We start from the raw sequence: 25876 nt of genomic DNA, 5'->3' as shown, positions 1-25876 counted from the left end.
TAGTAAATAAGTTGAATTTTGACTTACTGTTTCATTACAAATTCTGACATTGTATGTCTTGTTTTCATCCTTCTTAACATTATCTGCTTTTGACTTTTCCAGCTAAGAGTAAAAATAGACCCAGACCAATGCTGAAATCTTAAAGGCAGATACCCATTCCGATATTTGAAGGTTTAAAAATCTGTTTGAAAACATGCTATTTTTAATGACAGTGACTTGTTTCACCATTGCAGAAATAAGACAAATACTTTCATGTACATACATTAATTTTCTGTTTTTTCTGATGGCCTAAAATTTCACAGGCAGAGACAGACAGACAGAGGCATGGCGTGCATGACTGCTGTCAGGATTATTCAGGTTATATAAAGGGAGAAATGAAGGGGCATGGTTTATTATCATTTAACCAATATATTTCACATGGAAATGAGCACCTTACCCGGAAGGCATGTAACAGTGTCTTCCACACTGCACAGTGTGTTGCTAACAGTGGAGTCGCAGTGCTCTCCACTGGATAAACTATGCAATACAATACAAAACTTTGTGTATTAAGCAGAACCACACAGCCTACTTTTAGTAGAATAAGATAGGGTGTAAAGATGGACCCACATTAACACCTGTCTGTTGATTTTCTCTCTGCAGGTATCACCAGTCTCCTGGGAAGCGGTATCTATACAGCAGCTTACCCTCTTCATGATGTGAGTAATGATCCTGGCACTATAGATCATTATTATAGGGAGTACTGGTTCCAAATCATGCTTGTGTTTTACTCAAACTGCAGTCAGTGTTTATAGTAACTATATGCCTTATTGTTTCTCTTTCCTCTTTCAGGGAGATATTAATGAGGATAGCGCAGAGCCCAATGACAGAAAGGTGAGGTTGTTTTTTAGACTTATGAAAGCCAGCATATATTTCTTCAGCCTGCTGTTCATGGTTTGCTTTTTTCAGCTTTACTTGCACATGTACAGCCCGAGCACGAACCGTGAGGTCTCTATTGAAACTCAAGGGATTATATTTTTTCTTTTTTCTGCAAAGTAAGCTAATTTTTGGCGGCCTAAACATGCTCAAAAAAAGGAGTAATTTATGGGTCTTGCACATGGGTGTGGCAAAATGGCTCACTAGTGCCACCTACAAAATAGGAAAAAATTTGCCCCTCAGCCACGAATTTTCTGGGCACATCTATCATAATAAGACACACAAAAAAAACCTCAAGGACCTTGACACCCTTAACGCAACAGGATGTACGCCATTTTGAGTTGAAAGTGAAATTTTAACCCATTTTATACCATTTACAGGGTGCATACTTTAAAGCCCCCCTCCAGTGTATTTTGACATTTCTATGATATTTCATATTTCCTTACAATATTGATTACCCACATAGTTTGCCAAATATTTTTGACAAATAGCTTAATTTTGTGCTCAAAGTTGCTTGCTTTTTAAAAGGGGGTGGTGATGTATGACTATAGTAAGTCATACATCATTCTCATGCCTCGTTAAAAAAACTGTCAAGCCTCGTTAAGTCAGAGCATCAAACTGATAAACATTGATGTGAGCTAGCTAACCAATTTATCATGTAATTTACTTAGAACTTACAGCAGGTATGTTCATTATGGCATCTGTGCGTGCGGTGTTGGAGGACCGATGACAGGCCACACCTGTCACCGTCTTATACACAGTCTGCAACATGCATTTTACTGACGGCCGTTTTACCAATGCATCAGCGGAGGCACCCACCCCCGTGGTAAAGTAAGCGCACCATAAAACGTAGTGGGAGTTATCGTGTGCACTGCGTGACAGGACCATCGACTGTATGATTGACAGCTGATACGCGCACATTAGTTTCTATCATGGGTAAGTAATGGCTACTCCTGCCAGACAGTAAAGTGTACTAAACTTTACAGTGTAGTGATGTTAACACAGCATATCGTTTGTGAACACTCCAGCCGATCAGTTTTTGGTTGTCATGGTAATGTATTACGTCCGACTATTAAGCACACCCCCATTCTCTGTTTGAGAAAGAACGTTCACCAAAAACGGCAGTTAAAACTAGCTGGAGGGGGGCTTTAACAAACTCCTCCTAGAGAATTAATCTGTTCAACTTCAAATTTTCGTGATTTTATACGTTTGATAAGAGTCTCGCCCTGAATGCATGTAAAAGACAACATTCACCCATAGTGACCTTCAAAGATGCAGCCCCCGCGGCGCGTTTTACCTACATGCATGAAATTTCTGTGGTACATATATCATGTCCAGATGTACAAAAAAGCCTCTTGGAGCGATGCCCTAAACTCAACAGGAAGTCTGCCATTTTGAATTTTATGGTCATTTTTGGATTTTTTACACACTCCAGACTTTAACAAACTCCTCCTAGAGAATTAATCCGACTGACTTCAGATTATTCCTGTCTACTCTAAAGCTCTAAACTCTAAAACAGTGAGTTTTCATGAAATGGTGAGCCCGTGGCAGGGCGTCCAAAATCAATGATTCGCCATGAAAGAGGAAGTTGTTATAACTTCAGTGTACATGCTCACATCTGTACCAGAAAACCCTTAACACATTGACAATGCCATGTGATAAAACTTGTGAGTTTTCGGTTAATGGCATGGCGGTGGCGTGGCGGCGAAAGTTACAAGCTTTGCCATGACACAGGAAGTCACTGCACGTGCTCAGATCTGTACCAAATTTTACACTTTTAATCGTTACGCCCTTAACACATCCACATGTCAACATTCACTCAAAGCCATAGCGCCACCGGCTGGCAACAAGACGTGACCTTTAACGAAGGAACCCCCGCGGCATGTTTCACCTAAATATGCGAAATGTCTGTGGCACATCTGTCACATGTGTCCTCCTAGAGAATTAGTCCGACCGACTTCAGATTTTCAATGTGTACTCTAAACCCATTGACAATTAAAATTTGTACAAACGGTGAGTTTTTGTGGAACAGCGTGCCCGTGGTGTCCAAAATCGATGATTCACCATGAAACAGGAAGTTGTTAGAACTTCAGTCTACACGCTCACATCTACACCAAACTTTACATGTTTGATAAGAGTCCCGCCCTGAAGACATCTACAAGCCAAAATTCACCCATAGTCACAGCGCCACCTGTTGGCAACAGGTAGTGACTACGTTTATGCTGTGATGAACCACTTCTTGCAGGTTGGCTATATGTACTTCAAAATTATCTCAGAAAACTCTTAACACATTGATGATGTCATGTTGTAAAGCCTGTAAGCTTTCCTTCAATGGTGTGTCCTTGGCGGGGTGGCGAAGTTCCATGCTTAGCCGTGAAACAGGAAGTCATCATAACTTAACTGTACATGCTTAAATCTGTACCAAACTTTGCGTGCTTCATAACTTTCCTGCCCCGAACACATCTACACTCCAATGTCTACCTGTAGTCGTAGTGCCAAGTGCTCTACAGCGCCATAAAGGGGACACAACAACTTTGTATCCGAAGCGCACAGCAAATTCACAACTGCACGGGCAGAGCTCCAGAATCTGCAACACAGCCGCCTCCCACCTCGACACGCTACATGTGCGAGGGCCCGCCCAACGCTGCTTGCAGCTTTAATTATTATTAGGGTTCAAACTGCGATGGAGGCGCTGTAATTGAGGCACAAAAACCATAGGTTTTGAAAGGCCACTACCACACACCATAATTCTGATAGACTTGAAATGTCTCACACAGGTGCAGCTCAATGTGTGTCTCAATGTCTACAAAAAAGCCCTAGGTATACATCTTTAAGGTCCGCCTACAAAAAAATCTCCATTTTGGATTTTTTGAAAAATACATTTTTTACATCTCCTCCTACACTACTAGCTCTGACTGCCACCAATTTTCTCTGAATAATCACTGCATATATAAAGTTGTATAAAGCTTGGTGTTGTCTCCTTTCTTCTGAAAATACTGACCAATAAACACAGAGAGGAACGGTGCTCAGGATATAAATAGAAAACAATTCAACGTTCAACGTTTGGTCCATCATCATCACAAAACCCATAGGATACATCCACACGAGTGCCGAAAATATACCTTGAAAGTTCAATTGAAACGACCACTAGGGGGCACCTTAAATGCACAATAACTGGACATGAAATGACACAAATTACAAAACTTGCAGGATATGTTTCATAATAATGTTGAACCACATGTGTGAAATGAGGTCCCTTTTGCAAAAAAAGGTTTAAATCCACGAATCGCCACTTGCAGCTTTATTCTATATTTTTCTTACAGTGATAAAAAAAACTCTAATTATGAATTAACTGTTCAAACATTGATTGTGTATATATCCAATGCTTGATATATCTTATCACTCTGTGCCATAGAGCTCCCTTTTATCTGAAACACATCAATGAGCCACACCAACCACATTTTGAGTCAGTAACACCTGCTGCCGAAAATTCTCAAAGTATGCTGCTGATCAGCCATTAGAGCAAGCAGTACAGTTTCAAGTTTTTGACTTTTTTTCAACTCATGGAGTCAGTCAAATGATGTCAGTCTAAATGCCAGCATGTAACTCAGTTTCACACTATACAATTTAAACCTTTGTTCGCATAACATTTGCTTGTGGGTTGAGGGCAATATGGGGAGAATGGGAAAAGACCAACAATGCGACAAGGGGAATTGCACTTCAGGAAATACCTTACCCTCTAACCTTAAATATTATTTGGATTATTAATGAAGACACACAGCCTTATCACTGAGGCAAGACTATGGGTTTCCACGATTAACCAGATGTTTTATTGGAATAATCAAAATAATCATAACAAGCAGGTACTGGAGGTGCTGGGAAAGAGTTCATATTAATAAGAAAATGTCTAAAATCGGCATTGTGCATCCACAATAGTAATTTATAAATTACAATTATGCTAAAAGGGCAAATTACAACATCTAAAACCTCTGGTGAACCATATCACTAACTAAATTTGTCAATCCAACATCACCTATAAAAAGTGAACTGAGGCCACTTGTAGGGAGGCAGACTACAAGCTGCTTTTACTCACATGGCTAGCCTCCCAACGATATGGCACTCTGTTTTAGTGAAAAAAACACAATATAAAACAATTATCAGCAAAACAAAGTAAACTAAACAAGGAAAGACAAAAAGTAAACAATATTTTTCTTGAGCTTAAACTGATCCTTATTTTCATTTCTTTGAATCTTCCTCATTTAATGATTTCCTTCCTGCCTCCACATTGCAGGGACTCTGCTTGCTTTCTTTCTTCTTTTCTTTTCTTTGCTCCTATTGCAGTTGTTCTTCCCACATGTCCAACATGTTCTGGATCCTCTACAAACTGCGGCAACATGTCTATATTCCTGACAAAAGAAACATCACCCTGTATCACACATAATCCAAATATATCCTTTCTGACATCATCAGAAATGATCATCAGAGCGCATCAGCTCACTCCCAACCCTGAGAGGACAATCCACCGTGTTTTTGTGTACAACACTTTTATCTCTTATCCCAGCTGCAAATCTTTAAGTGCACACTGGAGCTCACATTCATAATCAGAAAGAAGCACAGACACAATCAGGCGGTCACCAAACCAAAGCACTCTCCACTGCTTGTCTGTAACAATTTATCCACTTTTCCCATGAGACGTGGCCTGTGCCGACCAATCACAGTCAGCATGTCAAAACATCCACTTCTGTTGTGACACAATCACATATTTCTGTCAAAACGCACATATTTCCAACCTGCCTTGAACCGCATTGACCTCCATCTGAGATTAGCACCACCTCAGAAAAGATACTTTTTTTGCATCACTTCCAATATAAGCCCTTGAACAAGACCAAACACTTCCACACTAAGAGATAATATAAATAAAATCAGTCTATAAGATATAGAATCATAGCTGCTTATACGCATAGAAAATATTTTCACTCATTTATGTAAAGTGAATAAATAACTCACAAAAAGTAGAAGATACAATACATGAAATTAAGACAAGTAATAAAGTGACAAACTACTCATTTTACCCACTCGCCCAACAAAAACTTGAAAACTGATTTGTAGCCATTTTTTTTAAAAACCTGTCCTGCCCTGCAGCCTGGTATAGCCTGCTATATTGCTATACTCTTCAAATACATGCATCTTCAGGGCTTTAACTCTCTGACGCTTTGATACATCATAACAATGAGTCACCAGCAGAGACAAGGATGAAAAAGGAGAAGCGGAAGGACCAAACATGGACATATCCTGACCCCGGCACATATAAAGAAGAGTCAGACATAGATCGGTGTTATTCCTCGACAGATCTCAGGGGCATCGGACTCGGAGCAAGACCATCACCGCACCGGACCAAGAGCCTAAGACAAGAGTTGGGGATTTGAACAGCAAACAACTAGTGAATACTTCAGAGTTTTCTTCAGTGGACTACAAGAGATCGAGCCACAGAGGGTAACCACAACGACCAAACCAACTGACGAATCATCGTACTCTGAAGTTTTTCTCTCACTCAACTGCAAAGAAGACTGAAGACTTTTGGAGACAATTTGAGGGCTTTGGACAAAGCCTCGAGTTTCTACAAGACTCTACACATCCGCAGAAGAGGGAAAGATCTCCTTGGCCAGGACAACTCCCTCCCTTTCTCTCCAAAAAAGAAGACATCAAAATACTCATCAGCTATCATAATCAGGTTTTGAATTTTAGAGATTTTATCAGTTTACTCAAGTTTTAATCAGTTTAAGCTGTATGCTTAATTTTGCAATAAATATATAATCACTGCATTTAAAGTACAAGTAGTAGACATTGAATTTATTTCTTCACTAAGGTAGTAATTCATTAGGGAAAGTGTGTTTAACATCTTTAAGGTTGCTCTAGCCAACAAAATTAACTTATCCTTGGGGCCTATTTTCCTGGCCACTAAATACAATCCTAGCAACTATACCAAGTGCACTGATCAATGAGAAGAGAGCTGTCGTTAACGGGCATGGCTGGGGTGATATTTGGCTCTAGGGCTATTCAGTCAGGTGCCATTTCAGAGTAAGCAGGGTAGACGTTCGGAAGAAGACAGTTAGAAGCTAGGCGAATCTCTTCGACACCAGCTTAAACAGTCCTCAGTTATACCTAAGAGAGTGTGGTGTCCGAACGATAATGCTGCGTGATGTGTTGAGAAGAAATCCGCTTGACACTGTTCTTGATTATAAAAGTTTATTACATCAAAGAATTCAGCATCAATTACAAGCTCTGCAGCAGCTTGGAGAGTGACCCAGCCCGATGGCCACTCTGTCTCTCTGTACATTGAACACAGCTTATATAGGACATGTTTAGGTCTCTGCTAAATACCATATAAGGGCACAGTCCCTTCATACACACTAACCTCTACTCCCCCTACCACTGGGTCAGAGGTCAAGTTTCATAGTAGGGTTCACTCTTTGCACACCCATCAATCATTACTTCCCCTTAAGGGTTCACTGTGCCTCTCTCCAGCTCTGAGTCAGTGGTCAAGTTCTATAGGAGAGTTCACTCTTTGTACACCCATCAATCATTACTTCCCCATAAGGGTTCACTGTCCCTCTGTCCAGCTCTGAGTCAGGGGTCAAGTTCTATAGGAGGGTTCACTGTCCCCATAAGGGTTCACTGTCCCCAGCTACAGAGCATTATGTTAAACTGTAATGGTCAAATGCACATATGTTATACACCACATATTCCCCCCTACGAGACTTAATTGAGTCTCGAAAACAAAAAGAGATCAATTTCTCCAACACATACTTCTTGCAATATTATTTTTAACAACATATCAACTTTATGGAGTGTGAGAACGAAAAACCTGTCCGGCAGCCTTCATTCCAAATTCCCTCTAAGACAATCTAGACAGGAAAATTTTCTCACGGCCCCTCTGCCTTAGGCGGCCACGCATGGTACTCCAGTCCAATTAATAAACGACATCTTTATCAGTCAATACAGAAATACGGTTTAGCCAATACATGTGAAAACCTCAGGAAATTAAACAAATCAAAACAATGTCCGAATTCAGGCTGGTCAACCCATCGGACCCTCCAACGGACCTTTCCCTGCCTAGACCCTATATCCCTAAGCATCAAGAAAAAGAAAAAACCTGAGGTCCCCAAATATTAACTCCCTATGTGAAAGTACAAGTCTTTACACAGTTAACACACAAAAAGAATATAATTGTTAATTAAGTATTATTCATTCACATATGTATTCATATCTATATCAAAGTAGACACAGGAAGGTATTCCACTGCAGCTCCTCAGCAGTGTCGATGCAATCCAGACGTTTCCACACCGTCCTTGTCCAGAGTCCTTCATATTGTCCTTGTTTGAGTATTTGAATCCCCATCTGTACATCCCCATATACTCTGGAAGAAAAGAAAACACCAACCAGTATCTTGTTGCAAATAGCACATGAAAATTAAAACCTCAATGTATGAAAATACAAAGTAACATTAAAATGGATATCTTTCCATCATTACTTCATCTGGTTCCCCTTCATCATCTCCATCTAAATCAGCCGTAGTTAACAAAGGCATCTGAGTGTTCTCCCCAGGCATTACCACTCCAACCCATCTCAATATCATAGCTTTCGCAAAAGTCAATAGCATCGTACAAAAGCAAAACATCAAACACAGCGCTACAAAGGCTGCTACCAAAATCTGAACCACCACTGCTCCCACTGGGCCTAACTGATTTTGTAGCCAAGTATTTGCTGACCATCCAGCTCCCTCAGATTGACCAAACGCATCCCTTATACTCTTTAATGCATATATAACACTAGTGATATTATCAGAACTATCTGGGATCAAAGTATAACCGTCTCCCGTCAAGTTCATAGCCACACACAAACCTCCTTGTTTGGCTAAAATATAGTCAAGAGCCATGTCATGTTTCAACAATGTCAGTCTGTGACTTCTTTGAGTATTTGACAGAAGATTAAACCCTCGTATAGTTTCATTTGCAAATCCCCATTAATTTTTTCACAAATCCCTCGACTTTGTGGGTGATAAACTGCTCCAAGACGTTGTTTGATTCCCAATTTTTGCAAATCAATTTCACTGTTTTATCCACAAACTTTTTCCCATTATCTTATGATATTCGATCTGGAAGTCCCCACCTGCTTATGACCTCTCTACACAAAAACTTGGCAACCGATTGAGCGTCTTTCCGCTTTGTTGGACAGGCCTCCGGCCATCGTGAAAATCTATCCACAACCACTAGCATGTATCTTTTCCCTTCAACTGGTTTCATCATATCGACAAAGTCAACAACTAACTCACGCATAGGACCCCTTGGGGTGGGAATGTAACCCCTGCGAACATTATTTTTCAGACAGATTGTACACCTGCCTATGACATAATCGATCTGTTCAAGCAAATATGGTGCCCAAAAACCATACTCCTTTGTGATTTTTCTCCTAACCTCCCCCCTGGCAACATGAGCTAACCCATGTGCTTCCTGAATCATCAAACCTAACAGGTCCAGAGGTGCTACTATCAGTCCCTCATGATTTCTCCAAAGACCCGTAGAATCCTTAACAGCACCTCGGTCTAGCCACAACTGTTTATCAATCATAGCAGCAGCTTCCTGCATCAAAATCACTTCCTTAAGCGTAATTCTGTCTTCCAAGTCCACCCCATGAGTGACCAGAAAAACCTTGCCCAATTTGTCAGCTCCTGTGACAGCTTTTGCAGCTTCATCAGCAGCTTTGTTCCCTTGTGTCACTCTTGACGCATCTGTTTTATGAGCTGCACACTTAGCTATCGCTATCTCTTTAGGCCTCATCATAGCGTGCAACAGTTTTATTATTTGTGCGTGATGTTGTATTGGAGAACCATCCATTCTCTTAAACCCCCGACCTTTCCACACTGCTCCAAACAAATGACATACATTATGTGCATATGCCAAATCAGTATATATTGTCACTCGCTGCCCGTCAGCTAACAAACACTCTTCTGTTAGCCCCACAAGTTCTGCAAGCTGTGCAGACGCAGGCTGTGGTATTACTTCAGCTTTTTCAACAACAAATCCCGTTCCTTGAGCTTTTACTACTGCATAGCCAGCACACAATTTATCTCCCACACGATAACAAGACCCATCAGTCCAATACTCCAGGTCTGCCTCACGTAGTGGAAGGGCTTGCAAGTCTGATCTAAGCCTTGAGTATTTCTCTGCCTCTTGAACACCATCATGTGGCTCACCATCCTCTGACGTTGGCAAATTCTCAGCTGGATTTACCGTATCACACCTTACCAGGGTGACATCCTCCTGCTCTAAGAGCCTATGATAGTCTCTAAGCCTTGGCATAGTCAATGTGTATTTTCCCCTAGTTCAGGAGATTCCTGAGACTATGATGGGTAAGAATTGTCACTGGGTAACCCCTCGTAACAGATGATGCTTTGTCATACATTAAATAAACTCCAACCATTGCTCTGTAGCACAGTGGTAGCCCTAATTCCACTTCTGAATATGCAGTCGAATAATAGGAAATAGGTTGAGGATTCGACCCTGTACCCGTCGGCTGACAAAGGACTGCACATGCATATTTACCTCCAGTAGAACTAGACACATACAACAAGAAATTCTTAGAGTAATCTGGTAGTGTGAGCGCTGGCGCCTCCTGTAACCTCTGTTTGATTGTTTCAAATGCCACAAGGCCTTCCTGTGTCCAGGACAGATTGCTGTGAAGTTGAGCGTTCCCAGTATCCTTAACCATAGCTCTCAAAGGTCCCGTCAAACTAGAATAATCCTCAACCCATGCTGAAGAATAACCAGCAATACCAAGAAACGTCAACATCTCTCTGACAGTTCTGGGCTTTGGAGCCTCCAATTGACAATCAGAAATGCTTCTGTGTCCATGCGTTATTGTCTGACCCAAATATACAACCTTCTCCTGGCAATATTGCAACTTCTTTTGTGAGGCCTTATGCCCCTTTTCTGCCAATATTTGTAGCAATTTAATTGAGTCTTTGTGACATGTTTCTTCATCTTGTGAACAGATCATAATATCGTCGACATATTGAATCACAGTACTCTGCAATATCTGATCTATCCCTACCAAATCATCTTTCAATACTTTGTTAAAAATATGAGGACTGTGTTTAAATCCTTCAATCTCTCATACTCATAAAACTGTCCTTTATATGTGAATCCAAATAAACCCTGACTCTCTACACTAAGAGGAACACTAAAAAATGCACCACACAAATCTAACACCGTGAAATGTGTTGCATCAGGAGGATTTGGGCTAACAAAGTATGTGGATCCGGAACTTCTGCTGGAAAATCAGTTACCACTTCATTTACTGCTCTCAAATCATGAACCATACGATAAGTCTCATCAGGTTTCTTCACAGGCAACAAAGGCGTGTTACTCTGAGGATTTGTTGTCATCTTCAAAACACCTGCTTTCAAAAGTCCTTCAATTTGTGGTTCGATTCCTTGAATTGCTTCATCCTTCAATGGATACTGATACTTCCAAGGAGGTCTAGCTCCTGGTCGAAGTTCAACTTTCACTGGTTCGGCTGACTTCACAAGTCCAATATCGGTACTGTGTTGAGACCACAAACATTCTGGAACTTGTCGCAACATCTCCTCTTTCATAGAATCTGAGTCCATCTTGGCACTACAAATAGATTCATGTGTCATCCGTACAGCTTGTGGCTGTCCCTGTCCTTTAGCTGAAATCATGATTTTGACGAATCGCTGCCAAATTGCCAAATTCTCTTTCATCGGTACAAAAACAGCTTCCTCTGCTTCTGTCATCATTTCCCCTATGTGTTTCTGCTCATAGTCTTCAGAAACCAACAAAGTCACATGTGGCACACTCTTCTCAATTTTGAATTCTTTCTCCAAATAATCGTCAGTGTTTACCTTCATAGCCGCTCCTTGTGGTCCCAAAATTATGCAACTTGAGCTTAGTTGAATTCCCTTCGGTTGATGAGCCAACCATTCCTCTGGGTTTGATTGGGCAGCATTCTTGAAATACTTGAGCGTACAATGGAATGGATATTCTGGAAGTTTCGCATCTGGCATGTTCGCCACAATGAATTTCTCCCATATCTTAGCCGGCTCCAAGAAATCTGCACTGAGATTTCCAATCCAGAATACTGCAGAGGACTCCATCTCTGTTGTCATCAATAGTTGGTGGACCATTTCTTTTGGCACGTCTATCAGACAGCCATCTGGTGTACATTTTATTGTGCAGTTCAATCTACACAAGCATCTCTTCCCAATAGAGCAATAGGTGTATGTCCTGATACCAATATGGGTATTGTAGTTTTCTGATTTTTATAGCAGAGCTCAATTGGTTCCGTGAGAGGAATCAGCTGCTTCACTCCCTCAAACCCCCTTGTCCGAATCAGTTGATTGGACATAGGAAGATGTGTAGCATCTTCAGGCCGAACACAGGTGAAAGCCGCTCCGCTATCCGCCATTACTTCCTATGGTCGGTTATTTACTTTCACCTCAATTGTTGGATCTCTTTCCGGCCCTGATGCTACCAGCTGACACCCCCCTTTCGGATTTTCGGGCACCTCTAGAATCCTGGCTCTGGGCCCCTGTGAGGGTTCACCAGTCCTCCAAGCGACCTTGACTGGCCCCTGAATCCTCCTCTGAAATTTCCTCCTCTGAAATTTCCTCCTGAGCTATTGCACTCACGGGCAAAGTGACCAACCTGTCCACAATTGTAACACACTTCTGGAGATTGCTGAAAGTATGGATTAAATCCTCCTCTTCTTGAGCTTCCTCGTCCTCTTCCTCTCCAGTTCTGCATCTGTCCATAAACTGGCTGTGGATATGAAACAACTGGGACCACTAGTGGTGGTTGGGGCAAATGCAGTTGTTCCTGGCTTGACTGAAGCTGTGGTGGTGATTGTTGCTTTGGTAAACACTGCTCCTGCATAACCAAAGCCTGTTTCTTCTCCTATTTTCCACCAGTTGTATTTGATTGAGTTTCCTGAGAGTCACTTGGTCCTGTTCTTTCTGATCATGTTCCTTTTTCCTATATAGATCCACTTGATGGGCTATATGATCTGTATAGACTCCTATTGCCATGCTTCCAAGTCCAACCACCTCTGCCAGTTTGCTCCTTACTGGTGGGGGCAACCCCATCTGTAGTTTAGCTCGCAAAATTGACCGCTCCATTTGACTCGCCTCTGGATCATTTCCTGTGATATTTCTCCACACCTGATGAGCTCTCGACACATAGGCTCTCGGATTCTCTTCTTTTCCCAATGAATCAATCAAGATATTGTCAGGATGCACATTTGTGGGAAACGTGTCTTTCAGTGCTCTCCACAGTCGATTCCTACTTGCAGCGAACAACTCCGGATCATTTACAGCAGTCCCCACATATCGATTAAGTCCCGCTCTCTGAAAAATCTCTTCCATACCTGGAATCCCCAGGAGATTAGCAAAAAGCCTCTTAATATCTCCTATGGCAGTTTGTGTTCCTACCGTAATTTCTTCCAACTTCGAGATCCAAGGATGTGCTCCATCTTGAAGAATAGGCAACTTCTCAAGTATATCTGACATATCGGTATTCTGCAAAGGCTTATACTCCAGATTCTGTCCTCGGATTATCACTGGCAGCATCTTCTTACTTGTGCTCCCTTTCCTTGGGCGTAATGCATACTTCTTCTCCAATTTTTGAGACCCTTTTTTCCTCAGTTTCTCCCTCTGTATTGTCAGCTTCTCGAGATGTTCTTCCAATTCTCTTATTTCTTCTGGATAAGTCGACTTCTCCAAGCATGATATCGATCCATGTCTTTTTCTATTTCTTCAGTAGTCATTGGAGGATAAAATCCCTTGAACATGAAGCACCTTTAATCTCCCACTCTTCATCGCTGTCTCCATCTTCACTTTCATCGGAGATCTGATCTCCTGTATCCTTCTTCTTCCAACTTTCATCACCCCTTCTTTCCGCTCTGGCCAGCCTCCGTCTGATCACAGGATCATATCCACCCATGATCTCTTCTACATCACTCTGTTCATCATCATCTTCCATTCTCCTAAGCCTCGCTCTACCCTTAGTTTCCAAACGTGTCATTTTCTTCTTACTTTTGGAGCTTGGAGTCATCTTTATAGTTGTTTCTGCTTGTCCTCTCTCTATGACTTGTTCATCTTCATCTCTGATGCAATAACCACCCTCCTGAATAATCACTGGAAGCTGAGGATAGACATCCTTAAACTCCGCTTCCTCCTCGTATGGTGGAGGTCTCTTTGCTGAATCCGTATGTGAGAAGGGTTTGTTGACTTCTGCCATTAATTTTTCTGTTATCTTTGCCTCTTTTGCCATTTTCTCCACACCACTGTCCCTTTTCTCTTGCGTCTCTTCATCAGTTTTTGACCTTCATGTTCGAACAACTTAAGAACACCCAGCTCTCTTCGTCTCTTCTCTTTACGTCGTTCCCCTTTTTTCCCCTTGTTTTGATCCGACTTATATGTGGACACAAGTACTTGCATTATTTTAAGTACACCTGGGTTAAGAGTCCCTTCCACAGGCCATGGTTGTTCAATATTAGGCCAACGCTTATGCCATTTTTCAGATAACTTTACAATACCATCAACTAGAGGATTATTTTTTTGCACTACATCAACCGGAGTAGTTACTTTCAACGTTTTAATGTCCTTTTTCCGCATAGTGACAACTCTTTTATATTTCTTTATTGTAAATTATTTTCCTTATTACTTATTTGTTTATTTTTCTTTTAATTCTACTTAATTGTTGATAGGTGGCAATCTTACCACATCCGCTAATGGAAAATCAAGGGAATTTGTCAACTCCAGAGCAATCACAAAAATCTTGTTATCCAGCAATCACACGGCGCCAACTCCTACCTAATAAGCACCCTCTCACCTTAGTTTTGTCCCAAAAGCTCAATACCACTCAATTCCCAACACAACTTGACTTCAAACGACCCCTGCACAAAAACTCCCATATGTAATATTCAAATACAGTAACTGATCAGTCCGTTGCCAAGTCTCCCCTTAGATAGTCATAACATGAAATATGGCAGGCATACACAAATAGACTCTCTGTGTTACAAATGTGTCTATAATATCCTGAAAGGAAACAAACTAAATGTATCAGCCGTAATAATTATAAATGAGTATAGACACATATGCACAGGTGTTTGTAAAGAGTTTGTGGATTGCACAATACTGGCCAGACTGGATCCGGGGCTGCTTTGCTGTGACGCGCTGGACGGCACCCCCTCTCTCTCCTTCTCTCTCTCTCTCTCTCCTTCTTGTCTCTCAGTCCACAGGAGAACAAAAACCCAAAAAAGGCAAACAACACTTTAGTCCTTTTATGTACTCACAAGGTTATTTCCCCCCAAAAATAAGAGTGTCACCTCTCTGAATAATCATAATCTATTTTCCCTAACTTTTTAACATATCTACGTTAACATGCAAGCTAAGGAATTTCGGTGTCATTTACACTGGGGATGCTGGGGACACTACTCTTCACTCCTATTTAAAGCTTACTCCATTAACAACCGTTCTTCAATACCAATGAAAATGCCTTTTAAAATGTATTTACACACATAAAAAAACCCAAATGAAAAGTAAGTAAAATATAGAAAAACAAATGCGCACTTCCCAAAAAAGTAACTTAGGCTAAGAAAAACCCCCACTGCTGCTTCTGAAATGACCCAAACCATACAGCAGCATTGATCAATAACTTTAACAAATTTCAAAACACAGTTTTCCCCTTGATCAAGTTCCCTTCTCTATTTCTTTATTCATATATGTATATATTCTCTTCCTTCTTTATTTATTTATTCTATTATTCATATATATGTCTTCTTGAATCCTAGCCTTATTGTCCTCTGCATAGTCTCTCACACACACTAGGCTTCTCCTATTTCTCACACACACAACCGAGACACAGCAGGGCAGCTCTCCCACACACACACACACAATAGCTATCCAGTCAACAAGAATGCATTCTTCACACTGTTTATAAAGCATGCTTCCGCCGCACCTTTTTCCTTTATTATTTTCCTTCCTAAATTTATGCTACCTCGAGTTTGCAGATATTTAATGAGAGGCCACTTCGGACATAGTTCGTCAACACATGTATCGAGAGGTAACTTACAATTAAATTTTTCTTCTACAAGCTCCCAGTTCCTTTGAACGGACCCGAAAATTCACCTAGTTCCTTTCCAGGATTTGCGGCCCATCTAAGATCGCCTTTCAAGGGCTTTTTGTCCAGATCTGCGGCGTCCTAATCCTTATTTTTCCTTTTTCCTTAACCTTATATTTTCTTCCTTATCCTTATTAATTTGTATTCAAGCCGAATGACCCTGGCCAGGGTTGCACTCTCTCTCTTTTTCCCTTACTCCAATTTACCTATTCCTTAAAGCCTAGTTTCACGCGACAGTAATTTCCATCCCACATGACTTACGGTTATAAGAATCTGAGGGCCCATATTCTTAATCTTTGCAAAGTTATGAAACCTCACTTCCCGTTACTCCTAGGCTGTTCCTTTTTCTTCCTTTTATATCATCTATCTGTCTTCATTACATTCACACACACAACCTTTTTGCGTTATCCACAACGCACACAAAATTTAGAACGGAGTCTTCTCACACATCCACCCGCAAGCATTCACACGGGATCGAACCGGTGTACCCTTCAACGCACACACAGACACACGAACTGACCAGCGCCCACAGTTTATGAGAAAACTCACCCTATACGCTAGCTTCTGGAGCGGGAGTCAGCTCGACGGAGCCTGTGATGGAACGATGAATTCTGGCACAACACGGTCCCTTCGTGGTCGCCAATTTCTGTGGTGTCCGAACGATAATGCTGCGTGATGTGTTGAGAAGAAATCCGCTTGACACTGTTCTTGATTATAAAAGTTTATTACATCAAAGAATTCAGCATCAATTACAAGCTCTGCAGCAGCTTGGAGAGTGACCCAGCCCGATGGCCACTCTGTCTCTCTGTACATTGAACACAGCTTATATAGGACATGTTTAGGTCTCTGCTAAATACCATATAAGGGCACAGTCCCTTCATACACACTAACCTCTACTCCCCCTACCACTGGGTCAGAGGTCAAGTTTCATAGTAGGGTTCACTCTTTGCACACCCATCAATCATTACTTCCCCTTAAGGGTTCACTGTGCCTCTCTCCAGCTCTGAGTCAGTGGTCAAGTTCTATAGGAGAGTTCACTCTTTGTACACCCATCAATCATTACTTCCCCATAAGGGTTCACTGTCCCTCTGTCCAGCTCTGAGTCAGGGGTCAAGTTCTATAGGAGGGTTCACTGTCCCCATAAGGGTTCACTGTCCCCAGCTACAGAGCATTATGTTAAACTGTAATGGTCAAATGCACATATGTTATACACCACAAGAGGAATACCCATAGGCCTAGAGGATCAGACCCTTTAAGACGGAGAGCTGGTCCAGTACCTCCTGAACGGGGTAACTCGGGATCTAACACATCCCACTCATTGTCATCCTGATCATTCGCCAATTTTCCTCCTACAAATTTTTCTTCAATATTCAGTGTTTGTGTTGCCTGTACCATGCCAACAAGATACTTCTCTTTTCTCATTATCTGACTGGAATCTCTTGAATCTTGAGTATTCTTTTTCCTTTTCTTTTTCTTTTCAAATCCCATCGTGTCCCCATTTCCTGTTTCACTCTCCAATTCTTCTTCTGACTGGATCTGTTTTTGCATGCCAACCTTTTCTCATTTCCAGAATTTGTGTAATAATATTGTTTATTGCAACCTTGAGATGTTTCTACATGTCATAATGTTGACAGATATGTGAAGATATGATCTGTAGGCTTTATGTATTAATGCAGGCAGCTGGTCTGCTACTTTAACAATTCAATTCAATTCAGTTTTATTTATATAGTGCCAAATCACAACAACAGTTATCTCACAGCGCTTTTCATAAAAGAGCAGGTCTAGACCGTACTCTGTGATGCTATTTACAGAAGCCCAACAGTTCCCACCAAGAGCAGCACTAGGCGACAGAGGCAAGGAAAAACTTCCTTTAAGAGGCAGAAACCTCGAGCAGAACCATGGCTCAGGGTGGGCGGCCATCTGCCTCGACCGGTTGGGGTGAAGGAGAGAGAGGGAGAGAGAGAGAGAGAGAGAGGGATGGAAGGAGAGAGAGGGGAGGGAGGCAGCCTACACAATATACACACAGTAAAGGTAATGTAAATGTTCCGTATTTGTATAGCGCCTTTCTAGTCTTCTTTTCGACCACTCAAAGCGCTTTTTTACACTACATCTGCATTCACCAGTCATACACATTCATACACTGAGCCTAAGTGCTCAAACAGAAACTAACATTCACACACATTTATACACTGGCAGAACAGCCGCCAGGGGCAATTCAGGGTTCAGTATCTTGGACACTTCGGTTCAGGACTCACCTGAACCAGCCCTAACTATAAGCTTTATCAAAGAGGAAAGTCTTAAGCCTACTCTTAAATGTGGAGATGGTGTCTGCCTCCTGAACCCAAACTGGAACCTGGTTCCACAGGAGAGGAGCTTGGTAGCTGAACGCTCTGGCTCCCATTCTACTTTTGGGGACTCTAGGAACCACAATGGTGCCTGACCATTAAGAGCTTTGTAGGTAAGAAGAATGATTCTATTCTGGATTTTACTGGAAGCCAATGCAAAGAAGCTAAGACAGGAGAAATGTGATCTCTTTTCCTGGTTCCTGTCAGAACATGTGCTGCAGCATTCTGGATCAGCTGAAGAGTCTTAATGGACTTTTTCGAGCAGCCTGATAATAGGGAATTGCAGTAATCCAGCCTAGAAGTAACAAATGCATGGACTAGTTTTTCTGCATCATTTTTAGACAGGATATTCCTGGAATTCCTGATTTTTAGTCTTTGAAATTTGCTTAATGTGAGACTTAAACGACATGCCCTGATCAAAGATAACTCCAAGATTCCTCACAGTGGTGCTGGAGGCCAGGGCGATGCCATCAAGGGAAACTATATCTTTAGATAATGCGTCACGGAGGTGCTTGGGCCCCAGAACAATAACTTCAGTTTTATCTGAGTTTAACATTAGAAAATTACAGGTCATCCAGGTTTTAACATCCTGAAGGCACATTTGAAGTTTAGCTAACTGATGAGTTTCATCTGGCTTGATCAATAGATATAACTGAGTATCATCTGCATAACAATGAAAGTTTATGGAATATTTCCTGATAATATTGCCTAAAGGAATCATATATAATGTGAACAGTATTTGTCCGAGGACAGATCCTTGAGGTACTCCATGACTAACTTTGGCATGCATGGAGGACTCATCGTTAACATGTACAAACTGAAATCGATCTGATAAATAGGACTTAAACCAGCTTAGAGTGGTTCTTTAAATGCCAATGAAATGTTCCAGTCTCTGCAATAGGATCTGATGGTTGATGGTATGAAATGCAGCACTAAGATCTAGTAAAACCAGTACAGAGACAAGTTCTTTGTCTGATCCAATAAGGAGGTCATTACTAAATTTTCACCAGTGCTGTCTCTGTGCTATGATGAACTCTAAATCCTGACTGAAAATCCTCAAATAAACTATTGCTCTGTAGAAAGTCACACAGCTGTTTAGCAACTGCTTTCTCCAGGATCTTACAGCTACTTTAAAGTACTGTGGTACATAGCCTGTTGATAAAGATAGATTGATCATATCTTGTATAGAAGTACTGACTAGGGGTAAAACATCTTTAAGCAGCCTAGTTGGGATGGGGTCTAAGAGGCAGGTTGATGGTTTAGATGAAGAAATTATTGAAGTTAGTTGGTAAAGATTGAGAGAAGCAAAGCAGTCTAAACATATATCTGGCTTTACAGTTGTTTCTAAGGTTCCTGAGTTTAGAGATACGTCAGTGCCAGTTGAGGGCAGGTCTTGGTGAATTTTGTTTCTAATAGTTAGAATTTTATCATTAAAGAAGCTCATGAAGTCGTAACTACTGAGAGCTATGGGAATACTTGGCTCAATAGAGCTGTGACTCTCTGTCAGCCTGGCTACAGTGCTGAAAAGAAACCTATACGCTATAATTCGCTGCCCTGGCATTACGGAGGGCCTTCCTATAAGTTTTAAGACTATCTTGCCAAATTAAACAAGAATTTTCCAGTTTGGTGGAACGCCAATTCCTCTCAAGTTTCCGCGATATTTGCTTTAATTTGCGAGTTTCAGTATTATACCATGGAGATAACCGTCTTTGTTTTATTATTTTCTTTTTTAGAGTCGAGTGTCATTCGCAGCGAGCCTGCAGCACTATTTTTTTCTCAATGGCGTGTAGTTCAGCAATACAAACTCAAAAATTATCAAACAGTGGTTGGATAAAGAGGGATTCTGTGGGAACACTATTAAATGTTCAATTTCAATACCGTATACCAAAACAAGGTCGAGGGTGTGGTTAACAGAGATCACAGCAGCAGGCTCAAACAATGAACAGATGATGCAGCTGTGCCACAGGTCATACTGTATTTAATTGACGTCGCTTTAACATGACAGCTCTGAGGCAAGGACATCTAATTTTGTTAAATGCCCTTCACAAATCATAATGCGCAAAAACCCAACACAACGGTGGATCTATGGTATTAGATGTAGTAAGAGATGCACAGATTACATTTTTCTGGCTGATTCCAGTTACTGATTTTTTAAAAGGTGTGACCTGCCAATTCTAATTTCTTCCAATTTTGATTTTCTTTCTTTCTAAGATCTTTAACTGACAACAAACACAAACATTTGTGTTACTATGCATTGAGTAAATTTGTAGTCTAATTATCTTCACAGTGTTCTTATTGTAGTTGAAATCTCTATTGTGTATTTTATGGGCTCTTCTTTTATGAGTAATATGATTAAGATGTAAAGGTACAACTGCAGATAAGGTCCATTGTAATAGAAAAAAAGGAGCCAGCGCAGAGGGGGAATAATCCGAGACAGAATTTAATTTCCAAGATTAATCTACAAGTAAAAAAACTTGAATATTCTCTGACATTATAGTCACATATTTATGAGACAAACTTCACTTTGCAAGGCTGTACACACATGTCTGCCGTGTAGTATGCATGCACTGGAAAGTTATATTAAACTTTGCAATCGGATTTAGCAGTGAGGAAATATTCCTGAGTTTAGCCCACCAATCCGATCGCATCTCATGCATCACGTATACACGCTATGGGAAAGCCATGTCTATTGTATGCAAAACGGCGATTTTTTGTTGAGAAATACAGAGCATGCAACATTGCGAAAAAACTCTACCTGCATGGCCTAACACACCCCTTTTATATAGGTTGTTAAACAAGCTACCAAATAAGCTAGGTAATGTTATAATAATAGAGTGGGCTCATGGAAAAACAATAGGTTGTCATAACTTTTTGTCATGATTAATTTATTAATGACTCAACATCATCTGTATTAAAGACAAAATAATCAGTTCATCCAATGTTTAAAGTGCATAAAACAGCCCTGCCAGCCTCCTTAACATTACTGGAGCTCCACAACTACTGGCGGATTTGAAATGGTTTTCTGCCACCGGACTCCTGTGAGCGGGAAGCAGGCAAGTGGACCAAACCACTGTGAGGCTAGAGAGGTGTGACTCAAAATGTTTCTAAACTTAAAAAGCACTTTAATCGCTGAGTTTGCGTTTGTATTGTTTTACTATTTACACAATTATTTTAAGTATATATCATATTATTTGATGTTTTTAAGGGGGGGACACCCCTCAAATGGGGGGTGTCCTCTTTGTGGATTTCAGCTCTGCTTTTAACACCATCATCCTGGCCCTGCTGCAGGACAAGCTCTCTCGGCTGAATGTGCCTGACTCCACCTGCAGGTGGATCACTGACTTCCTGACGGACAGGAAGCAGCACGTGAAGATGGAAATACATGTCTCTGATTCCAGGACCATCAGCACCGGATCCCCTCAAGGCTGCGTTCTTTCCCCCCTTCTCTTCACCCTGTACACTAACAGCTGCACCTCCAGTCACCAGTCTGTCAAGCTCGGATGACACCACCCTCATTGGGCTCATCTCTGGTGGGGATGAGTCTGTCTACAGGTGGGAGATCAACCATCTTGTGACCTGGTGCAGCCAGAACAGTCTGGAGCTCAATGCTCTGAAGACCGTGGAGATGGTCTTGGATTTTAGAAAGAACCCAGCCCCACCCTCCCCCATCATCCTGTGTGACTCTCCAGTCACCACTTTGGACTCCTTCCGCTTCCTGGGTACCAGCATCTCCCAGGACCTCAATTGGGAGCTGAACATCACCTCCCACACCAAGAAGGCCCAGCAGAGGATGTACTTCCTGCGGCAGCTGAAGAAGTTTAGCCTGCCAAAGACTGTGATGGTGCACTTCTACACCACCATCATTGAGTCCATCCTCACCTCCTCCATCACCATCTGGCACGCTGCTGCCACTGCCAGGGACAAGGGCAGGCTGCAGCACATCATTCGCTCTGCAGAGAAGGTGATTGGCTGCAATCTTCCTTCTCTTCAGGACCTGTACTCCTCGAGGACTCTGAGGCGAGCAGGAAAGATTGCAGCTGACTCCTCCCACCCCGGACACAAACTGTTTCAGACTCTCCCCTCTGGCAGGAGGCTGCGGTCCATCAGGACCAAAACTTCTCGCCACAAAAACCCGTCTGCACTAGCCTCATTAACAAGGCCCAGGTCCCCCACTGACACTCCCCCCTTGCAAATGATACAAATGTCTCAGCACATGTAAATACTGTTTCATCTCATCGGGCACAGACCTGGCACGTCGCACATATTTGTTGTTGATTGTTGATCTTTTGTTGTATATTTTTATGTTGTCCATTTATATATTTATATGTACACAATATTCTCTTCCGTTGCGTCACTTCTGCACGGCACAGACCCAGAATAATGCACATGGATATCTGCAACATTGTTCTTCCATTCCATATTTATATATTTCTATATTTATTTATGTTGACTGTATGTTTGTCTACGTGTAGCACCTTATCAACACAGCAAATTCCTCATATGTGTAAAACACTACTTGGCTTTAAAGCTCCTTCTTATTCTGAAACCATTTACCTCTACAAAGGTGAATATGTACACAAGTTACAGTTCACTGTCAAAGAAACAAGAAAGGGAACTCCACCCAACTGTTACATCTAAGACAAATATGGCAGTAAAAAGGCATGATAAAACTGGACAAATGCAACAAAATTATGGTGATTGTCTTCCGCAGCTTTTATATGAAGAGTGGGCAAACTACAGCGTCTTCTACAAGTACCAGCCCCTCGGACTTGTGCGGTAAGGACACTTTTTTTAGGTATAATAATTTATTTAGGATTATTCATTCATATATCGTATTCATCAGCCAGGGCTCTTATTTTGAAGGACTGTAATAGCAGCTCATTGCTTGTACATATTATACTTGTATATCATATGCTTTTTTAATAACATGGCAGTAAGTATACCACATTGTAATCCTTCATTCTGCTAACAGGTTTATAACAATAAAATTATAATTAGTTCATTTGTCCCCATGGGGAAATTCCCTCTAATGGTAATTTTACACATGCAAACAAACACACACAGTGATGGGTCACCACAGCGCAGTGCCCCGAGCGGTTAGGGATGAGACGCCTTGCTTATAGGCATCTAATACGCCAGTGCCCTGGAGGTGAATTGGCATCTCTCCAGCTATCAGCCCGCCTCTGTATCGACTGACTTGATTCATTTAGGCCACCCTCCAGTTCGAATCCTTATGGACTGAGCTACTGCGAGTTGAAATAAGTTTAATGCCACTATGAATTTGAAAATGTCAGATGTTGGTAATAATTTATGGTTGTGTAAATGTACTTAAAAAGAATCCCTTCACAAAAGACAGGTAGTGTGGTCAAGGGTGCTGTGTGGAGAAGTCTTTCTAGGGCTGCCCCTGACAAAGAATTTTTAGTCAACAGTAGTCGTTAGTTAAAGCTATTTGGCCACTAGTGACATTTTTAGTTGCCCCATGGAGGGCGCGAGTCAACCCGGGTGGCCCGTGGAGAATAAATGGCTGGAGTTTGAAATTAAAGGGACTTGCGGTTACAGAATGGATGTCTATGGGAGCATTGGTTGATATACGATTAATAGCTCCACCTAGAGGCCCGTGGGGACGGCGTGGCTGATGACGTCCCCGAGTTTGGTGTAGATCGGCCATTGCAAACGTAAGATATCACATCCAGTTTTTTGCGTTTCTGCAAAAAGATTTTAGCTTATAATTTGGATGTTTTTTGGCGGATCAAAGTTCCCTTTTACAAAGTTTTATCGGCTGGGTGTCGATCAGACTTGCGGCTTTGGAGGAGTAAATTAAAATAGGTTTTTCAGTTTTTGCGATGTAGCGAAAAAAAAGTTTAGGCAGAAATGGGTGTGGCCTGTACATGCAGTGGTTTGGACCTACACTGTGAGACATAAGACAGGTAATAAATTACCACACAAAAGCCTTCCTATAAAAGTACCTTTTGAGGAGTGATTTAAACATAGGTACTGATTTAGCTGACCTAAGTTCGTCATGTAGGGATTTCCACAGTTGAGGGCTTTAACAGAAAGTGTTTTGTTTTTTTAAAGAGGTGGGCTGTTAAAAGTGTTCTTCCTTTTGAAGAAGTGGCATGAGTAAATCTATAATGTAGGTAGGAACAAGGCCATATAATGCTTTCTGTAGTGGACAGAGTGTTGGGCTGTCCTGGTCCCAGAGAAAGTTTTTCCAGGTCCTGTTACCTGTACCTGTTAATGGAACATAAAGTTACGGATCATCCACATAAAAGTGGAAATCAATCGTGTACCTCCAAGTTTTCTGATCCAAAGAAAGCATATAAATACAAAACAGTTTAGGTCCAATAATTGACCCATGTGGGGAGATTTCAGGATTTCAGTGTCATATGGAACCTAAAAACATCTATTTAATATAAGAAATACTTATATTACATATAGTCATTTAGCTGACGCTTTTATCCAAAGCAACTTACAATTGCTATACATTTCAGAGATCGCACATCTCTGGAGCAACTAGGGGTTAAGTGTCTTCCTCAGGGACATAATGGTAGCTGGGTCACAGAGGAGGTTTGAACCTGGGTCGCTCACACCAAAGGCATGTGTCTTATCCATTGCGCCATCACCACCCCAATATTAAAAGTATCTAATAAAATATCAACAGAGAGATTATTCCGCTTACATGTGTTAAGGTTTGTGGTTTCATGTAATGTGTCCATCTTGACTTCCTGGATCTCCCCAGTCCCTTAAACAGTGGTGCTCCTACCAACATAGCCCCCTGTTTTAACACAGGTCTGTTTTCAGTCTGAATTCATACTTATTTTTAATCTTGTAATTTGACAACCCTGGACAATTACAGTTTAGATTTCCATATCATGATATCAACATAGTAGTTTTTGTCTGAAAAATGGAAATGATTTGAATCTCTTTGGTGTTGTTTAGGAAGTACTTTGGCGAGAAGATTGGTCTGTACTTTGCCTGGTTGGGTCTGTATACGCAGATGCTGATTCCTGCCTCTCTGGTGGGGGTCATTGTCTTTCTGTATGGATGTGCAACAGTCGATGACAACATACCAAGGTAAACACACACAACAAGCACATACATGAAGCAAAGACTGTGAGCTTTTTTAAGTGGAAAACTTGATTGTCAGCCTGTTGAATCTTTAACCAGTCGTTCTCTGCAGCTTTTTGTCTTACTGAAGCTGTTGCTGCTAATTCAACATGTCTTGCTTTTTGCTAATGTACAGGGAAATTCCCTTTTTCCCTTTTCCCATTGCAGTTAGCAACAGGCAGTATTTATGAGATGATTTTAAATGACGTTAATTACATTAAATGACGTTGCAACTATAAAACAATGTTTGTCAGCTTAGCTGTTAGTTCCATTACTTAACAGATGTTTTCTGTGATGCAGTTTTGTTGTTTG

At 41.4% G+C, this 25876-nt stretch overlaps 1 protein-coding gene across 1 annotated transcript; it reads left to right on the top strand.

Annotated features, from left to right (window-relative positions):
• Positions 1-639: 639 nt before the first annotated feature.
• Positions 640-25531, top strand: LOC119890913 (anoctamin-1-like; the record flags this gene model as incomplete). The annotated part of the gene is made up of 4 exons (XM_038702327.1): positions 640-695; positions 829-870; positions 23169-23233; positions 25397-25531. Coding segments are annotated over 4 exons (298 nt in total), but the record flags the coding sequence as incomplete, so codon positions are not given.
• Positions 25532-25876: the final 345 nt, after the last annotated feature.

The sequence above is a fragment of the Micropterus salmoides genome, unplaced genomic scaffold (assembly GCF_014851395.1).
Source record: "Micropterus salmoides isolate LMB-PRFRI ecotype aquatic unplaced genomic scaffold, ASM1485139v1 Ms_hic_scaffold_619, whole genome shotgun sequence".
Classification (NCBI taxonomy): Eukaryota; Metazoa; Chordata; class Actinopteri; order Centrarchiformes; family Centrarchidae; genus Micropterus; species Micropterus salmoides.
Note: the sequence above shows the minus strand (reverse complement) of the source record. Positions and strands in the feature narration are given on the sequence as shown.